Here is an 8228-nt window from a genome sequence, read left to right as displayed (position 1 = left end):
TTATGTGCTGGAGTAATGTGGGCTTAGCTGTAACCGAAGCCCAATTGCTAGCTGAGTCAGTAGTGAGTTTAATAAAGAATGGGCCACGTCCGTAAGGCCTAATTGCTGATTGTTGAGTCTGTTATTCAGTTCAAATAGGAGTCACGTTTCTTGCATAGGGTATTGAATATTGTAATAGAATCTTCTTCTTCTTCTCTTTGAATTTCTTGGAGTTTCCAGCAAACTCGAATTGCTGTTGAATTTCTTTAATACATCGTCTTTCAATTTCAATTGTGTGTTGAGTCTATCATAAACTATACGTGTACTGTATAAAATATGAACCATTCAAAAAAGTTACATAATTGCATTAAAGTGTTATTCAATAGTTTACCTAAAAATACACAAAAGGTACATGAAATTTTTACTTTCGATCAAAGATTTTTTCTTTTATCAAAAAGATAACTGCCCTTAAATTTATGTGAACCTAAAATCCTAAGAAATCCGCTTAAAATATGCTCTTGATATGGCTACATGAGTCTACCACGTATCGTCTGTGAGGTGGAAATTTCCTTTCCACCAAAAAAATAAAATAAGAATTCCTTATAAGTTGTGTTAGAAAAAGCTAGACCTTAGATGCTCGAGTTCTACGCACTGTAATATATTTTCTAATTGTTAATCTATAAAGTATAAACTACACAAATTCAGAAAATGTTTGGTCAAACGAAAGCGTTTACCAGTTCTAACACATTTCTCATTTTTCATACGCGCGTGTTGATTCTATGGCAATTTTCTACACGGGGGAAACATCTCCTACATTTCCTCCTTGGCCCCTTACCATTTTGTCATCAACTCTCTAGAAAAAAGTCTGCGTTGAACATTGACCAAGAAAAGAATTTGAAGTAACACAGCAGACAAAAACTTATTTACTAATGGCATTGAGAAATAAAACAAAATCTTATATTTTAATAGAAGATATATCATTAATATCCACCTTATATCAATTTACTCTAATATAAAGCTTAAATTCTTAGTTTTTCAATTCTTCCATCAGGTCACACATCTTCAACTTTGTTATTCAGATAAAGAAACAAAAATATTAAAAATTTATATTTTGAAAAATTAAATAGAAAAAAATTATTTTATAAGAGATCAAAGTGATACACGTATTGTTCAGGAACTTAAATAAAATTTTAGTATTCTTTCAATTTTTTTATATTTGTTTCTTAAATTTAATGTATAAAAATTAATAAAATTAATAAATAAATTTGATTATAAATGAATTAATAAAGTACTTAAATTATTACTATCATCTTTTTAATTTTTTCTCACTTATTGATATATAAATAAATGGGAGGGGTTATACTTACTACCTAATTTTTTTTACTACCTGTTATTATCAAATCTTAATCATTGATTTTCGTCAATCTAATGGTTGTAATTTATGGGGTCATACTTATTAATTAATTATTAATTTACAATAAATTACAATCGTTAGATAGGCGGAAATCAATGGTTAAAATTTGGTAGTAACAGGTAGTAAAAAAAATAGGTAGTAAGTATAATCTTTTCCTAAATAAATGTAGAGAAAAATAATTAATATTTTATCAATTTTTTAATAAACAGAAAAAAGAAATAGAAATGCTTTTCAGAAAGACATACAAAACAAGAAAGAATTAAAAGTGCTGAAAGTGAGATCATAAAAAAAAATGCTGAAAGTTCAAAACACGTAAATCATTATATTGTGTCAACCTCATATAATTTCCATTTTAAAATTTTCAAATATTTTATATTTTTAAAAGATAGAGAAGTGATCTTTTATTTAGTGCTTTAAAAATCGGGGTATTTTTTTTTTTAATACATTGAGAAATCAAACATACACTCTATTACATAACTATTTATATCTCTCACCACTAAGTTAAGCTTGAGGTATTATTATTTTAATCATTCAAAGTTTTATTATTATATTAGTTTTTTAAATATTAGAAGCAACATGTTACTTTTAAAAAAGGATACCAAAAATAAAAATGTTACTTTTAAAAAAAAATCGTTATCATGATTCATGAAATTAACTTTTTAAAACTACAAAATAATCACTGAATTTGTATTTCTGTTATTATTTCCATTTTCTATAAACATAAATATAACAATATTTAATATTTTTAACAAATTAATTTGATTACAAAATTTTAAGAGATGAATGTAATGATACTTTGATAATAAAAACTCAGAAGATTAACAAACAATAAAAAAACTCACAAGATTAACGTAATCAAACCTTACTATTTACAGCATCAAGTCAAGATTTTAGTGAAATATTAATGAATTAAAACAGACAAATTATTAAAAAAACAAATAGCCATTATTCTTAATTTAGTCTTCAATTTGCACCCAAAACACACCTTCCACACAAACCTGCAAAGAGATAGACAATGCCGATCCATTTTGTGAGTTGTTTCCTCGTTCCCTTGCTTTGACTTCATACTTGGTCTGCAACTTCGCAAGCCAGTGAAGCCACCTTGGTTTTTAATCTCATTCACGACCTAGGCACAATCTTAGCATCTAAATATTACTTTTTCCTCTTCCAAATCAAGACTTGATTTAAAGCATAAGCTCCTGCTTTATGTATCACAATTTTCCTACGATCGAGCATCAATCTTAATCTGGGTGTTAGCTATTGTGCTGCTACTAGTGTGAAACTTCAGCTGAAACCCAGGTAACCAAAACTTTTTGCATACTGGTCTGGCTAGATATATTATACTTAAAAATTGCAACTTTTCATTTGGGTGTTTGTAATTTGTACTCATTAGTACTGGATCTAAGCCAAAGTTCACATCTTTCTTTCTTATTCCTCAAGCTAGGCACGGATCCAATAGAGCACAATCTTGTCAAATTTTGAAACTTTGCTATTTTGGGCTCATTTGTTGAGGTTTAGGACTATTTGTGATTGATTGGAGGGAGAGGAACGAGAGAATAACCTGATCCCTTGTTATTTCGGATTCTACTTGTTAGAAGCTGGATTTGATCTTTTTGTGTTTCTGAGCTATCAATATGGGAGGGCAATCCAGCAAGATGACTGGTGCTGATTCACCAACATCCATTAAAATGGGTGCCCATTCACTTTATGCAGCTGATTTGAGCTCCTATGAAGCTGCATGTGTGAAAGATCCAAGCTTGCAGTCCTTTGATGTGACCATTCAGGAGCACACTAACAGGGTGATTAGTTCCCTTGCTCATGGGGTTGAGGTTCGTTCTTTATCTTTTGACTCACTGAGAGAAGTGACTGACAGTCTGCTTGAGATGAATCAGGAAGTTGTTAAAGTTATTTTGGATTGCAAGAAAGATATATGGGGAAACAAGGACTTGTTCTCCTTGGTGAATGATTATTTTGAAAATAGCCTCAAGACATTGGAATTCTGTAATTCTCTTGAGAAATGCTTGAGGCGAGCACGCGAAAACCAGGTGATAATCAAGTCCGTAATTACCTACTTTGAGGAAGAGGTGCAAAATGGGGTTGAAGGAATGGCGTATGTGAAGACATTGCAAGAGCTTAAGAATTTTAAGGATGCTGGGGACCCCTTTACAGAAGAGTTTTATTTATTGTTTCAATCAGTTTACACGCAGCAGGCATCAATGTTGCAGAAATTGCAAATCAGAAAGAGAAAGCTTGATAAGAAATTGAAATCCCTCAAGACATGGAAGAGGGTGTCAAGTGCTATTTTCGTGGCTGCTTTTGTTTCTGTGTTGATTTTCTCTGTGGTGGCAGCTTCTGTTGCTGCACCACCTGTTGTAACAGCTTTGGCTGCTGCATTGGCTGTTCCAATAGGGTCCGTAGGAAAATGGTGCAACTCACTTTTTAAGGGCTATGAGAAAGCTCTAAAGGGACAAAGGGAAGTAATCAGCTCAATGCAGGTTGGTACTTACATTACATTGAAGGACTTGGACAACATTCGTGTACTTACCAACAAGTTGGAAGTAGAACTTGAATCATTATTGCATAATGCTGAATTTGCTCTCAGAAACGAGGATGTTATAAAGATTGCAATCGACGACATTAAGAAGAAAATAGAAACTTTTTCAGAGACCATTGACACTTTAAGTGCACATGCTGATAAATGTAGTCGGCAGATAAGGAGAGCAAGGACCGTGGTTATACAGAATATAATTAAAAGACCTGATTGAGATCCCTTTGGAATGTTTTATTGATTACTTTCTCTTGCTGGTATCTTCCTTTGCTCCAATTAAGAAGTACTGATTAAACTCCTTGATCATAAGATGCCTTATAAAGAGAAATGAAGATAGAACTTGTGTAGAACATTTCTATCCATCCTATGTATAGATATTTGGATTATACATAATTACAAATATATTTGCTGCTATGTTGTTTCTGATTACTCTGTTGCTAGATGCAATTGGACATCATCTATAGGCAATAATATTGAAATCATGAGAAGCTCACAGAACAAAGTCTAGGATTGTTGATAGTGAAGTGTAAGTGCAGCCTATGGTGGACATATCTAACGGAGCAGCTTCATGATTAGGAGATGGTAAGTATCAATTTTAAAAGGCGGAGTATGAGATCCAAAGAAAATGAAAAAATTTCTCTATGAATTGAAGTATTGATATATAAACTAGTTTTCAATCTTTGACATCTGCATTCTCAAGTTGCAGCACATGTTAAATAATTGTTTACCTAATATTTTGTTGTCAGTTGTTTCTATTTCGGTACATGGAAGTGAAATGTAAAGATGCTTGCTCGTATGATATGCATTTCTTGATTGAGATGATCTTGATAATGATTGTGAACACTTAGTTTTTTAATGGTCATTTCACCTTTATACATTTCAAGATGATGATTGATAGGATCTTGATGATGATGCTTACTTTTATACATTTCAACTTAGATCAATGCTTCTTTTCGTTTTTCCTTCTTTACAGAGAAATCCATTAAGCCACCTCATAAAGAAACGTGGCTTTGTCCAATTGCATGGGAGAATGAAAACCTCTAAACATCTATCAAAACTTGGCCCTATGAAAACGTGAATGAGAAGTGAGGCGGTCTTTTGGGGTGTTTATTTTTCTTTTCTCTCCCCCCCCCCCCCCCCCCCCCCCCCCCTCTCTGAAGTTTGCAGCACCAAAGGTAAGTTATATCACTTCATCTTTTGCTGCTGAAACACATGACAATGTGACTGCATTGATGGAGTGTGAACTGGGGTGTGAGCACTCTTGATCAAATATTTTCTATGATTACGAGGACAAGCATTGAAGCAGCTGTAAGATTGTTATTTGTGATTAAACATCATGAATTAAAGTATTAGAAACGACTTCTTTGCAAAAAAATATAAGAGTAAGACTGCCGATAATCAACTCTCATCCCTGTACTTGCAGGTTGGAGAGTTTTGTTCACTGGCATTTGTCCTTTTTTGTGAACCATTCAACCCTCATCTCTATCTTTACAAGTCGGAGTCTTATGAATGGGGATTTGTATTTTTTATGAACCATTCATTGTGAGCCTAGAACGGTGAAAAAGCTATTCTTTTATGACTGAACTGTTAAAAACTTTGAGGTCACCACCCCAAAAGCTAGCTCAAAGGGTGAGAGTGTTCAAGGTCTTATAAACTCCACATTAGTTGCTCTTCAACCAATGTGGGACTATATATCTCAACACGCCCTCTCACGCAAGAGCCCTCTTGGCTTGAAGCGTGGATTATGCAACAGGCTCAATCTTTGGTTTATCTTTTTTGTGCTTTCACTTTAAAGTGGGGAGCTGTGAGGATTGAACCTCAAGCTTTGATACCATGTAAAGAACCTTGGGAGTTGTCCATACAACCAATGTGAGACTATATTTCTCAACATCAACCTTGGATTTCAACCCAGGAGCAACTAGCAACAAGCAGTCACTTCTGCTAAAAGATAGTTTCCTACCAGCACAAAACTTCATCCTTGGTCTCATTGCATAAACCTCCCACTCAGCAATTGTATAACACCAAAGTAAAAATGACACTCCTGTAACACAACTCCAATCAGGTCCTCTCCACTTCAACCATGAAGCAGCAATTTTTACTATTTTTTTTTTTGGAAAATAGGGGAGGCACATGCACAAGTCCAGGAAGAAAAACTATGAAGTCGAAGAATTACAAACTAGGGGTGTGTTTGAATGTGTTTTTGTTTTTTTGTTTTTAAAAATTGTTTTGAAGATAAATTTTGAAAACTGATTTTGAGAGTAAAAAAACAATAAAACTTGTTTGAATATGGTTAGTTTTAAAATTATAAAAAAGTTGTAGTTATTTATAAAAATGCCATTAATGAATCCTCAAATTTACAAAATTGCCACCGTAAAATAATTGAAAATAAAAATAAAAATCCATTAATTATGAAAATGCCATTAATGAAACTCTATAATTACAGAAATGCCACCGCACAAATCAGAAAACAAGAAACTGCTTTGAAAAACATCATGTACCTGTTTTGCCTTTTCCGTTTTCAAAACAAGAAAACAGTCATTGTTTTTAGAACAGATCCGAAGAAAAACTCTTTCCAAACAAATTTTTTTGTTTTATTGTTTTTAAAAATTTAAAAACTGTTCTGGGAAGAGAAATCAAACAGAGCCTCTTCTCTAATATCTCTTTTTTGGTAAATAAGGAGAGCACAAGCCCGGCAATATTTACCATTTTTTAATTTCAGATAAAGTATTTATTTTGGGATTAACTATATTGCGAGCCAGCCTTAAATGAATTATCAAAATAATAATACACTTCCTCATGAAATATTTAAGTAAAAATCTTAATAAAATTGATTAGTTATATTTGAAAAATAAAATAAATATAATATAAACATCAATCTATATTATTATAAAAATATTTATAAAATATTAAAAAGATTGTATATAAATAACAAATTCTTAATGAATGAAATACAAAATCTAGATGTAAAGAATTTAAATTGAACTCATTGAAACGTAGATATTAAAATTTTTAAATACCATGTAACAATACGTATATAAGAAAGTTTATTTTAGTAAAAAAACTAATCAGCATAATTTTTTTTAGAAGAAACTACATTTTAATTTATCTATGTTATGCTTCATTTCACAAAAAGTTCCAAAACAAATATATACCAAAAAAGAAAGAGGAAAAGTAATAACAATATGAAAGCAAGCTACATCACAGAGGTAGAGTTTTCATTCCCGTGATATATATATATATATATATATATATATATATATATATATATATATATATATATATATAGGGACATGTTTTTTTACACCACATCTCAACCGTTGATGGACGAAAATCATCGGTTGGTATTTGTAGTGTAATTAATGATTAATTAATATTAATTATTTCGTATGACTTCCTAAATTATAACCGGTGTAAAATGATCTTGATATATATATATATATATATATATATATATATATATATATATATATATATATATATATATATATATGAGGTAGGATCCTTTGACACCAGTGTCAAATTTTAAATTTGACACCTCATCTGAGAGCCGTTAGATCAAAAAAGATCAGAGTCGTTAATCTTTTTTGATCTAACGGCTCTCGGACGAGGTGTCAAAGGATTCTACCCCTCTCTCTCTCTCTCTCTCTATATATATATATATATATATATATATATATATATATATATATATATATATATATATATATAGGTAGGATCATTTGACACCGGTGTCAAATTTCAATTTTGACACCTCATCTGAGGGCCGTTAGATCAAAAAAGATCAACGACTCTGATTTGCAAGCATGTGCAGTCGTTGATCTTTTTTGATCTAACGGCTCTTAGATGAGGTGACAAAATTGAAATTTGACATCGGTGTCAAAGGATCGTACCTCATATATATATATATGTAGAGCAGGACATTCTTACACTAGTATAAGAGTTAGGAGTCTTACTCCCAATCTTGATCATTGATCCACTTATATCAAATGACTCACATTACTAAAAAAATTAGAGCCCTTAGATATAAGTGAGATGTAGATAAGTGACCATATATCAATTCTACAATGAGATGTAGAAATATTAAGCCTATATAACCCTGAAATAAATTATAATTACAAAAATATTTCTACAGTGAATGTAGATAAGTTATCTACATTCACTCCCAAAGCGACGTCATTTTTTGTTGAAAAATTAAAAATTATAATGAGAAATACTATTATAACCCTGAAATAAATTATAATTACAAAAATACGTTGATTTCCATCTCAAAACGACGTCGTTTTGGCT

The 8228-nt window shown here is 31.5% G+C and overlaps 1 protein-coding gene across 1 annotated transcript; it reads left to right on the top strand.

The window, feature by feature from the left end:
* Positions 1-2392: 2392 nt before the first annotated feature.
* LOC133312581 (UPF0496 protein At2g18630-like) lies at positions 2393-4724 on the top strand. Its single transcript, XM_061513807.1, has 2 exons — positions 2393-2692; positions 2838-4724. Exon 2 carries the CDS (start codon positions 3028-3030, stop codon positions 4156-4158), a length of 1131 nt encoding a protein of 376 aa, XP_061369791.1. The 5' UTR covers positions 2393-2692; positions 2838-3027; the 3' UTR covers positions 4159-4724.
* Positions 4725-8228: the final 3504 nt, after the last annotated feature.

This window comes from Gastrolobium bilobum, unplaced genomic scaffold (genome assembly GCF_033153095.1).
Source record: "Gastrolobium bilobum isolate Gb01-03AN ecotype WA unplaced genomic scaffold, APGP_CSIRO_Gbil_v1 utg30084, whole genome shotgun sequence".
NCBI lineage: Eukaryota > Viridiplantae > Streptophyta > Magnoliopsida > Fabales > Fabaceae > Gastrolobium > Gastrolobium bilobum.
Note: the sequence above shows the minus strand (reverse complement) of the source record. Positions and strands in the feature narration are given on the sequence as shown.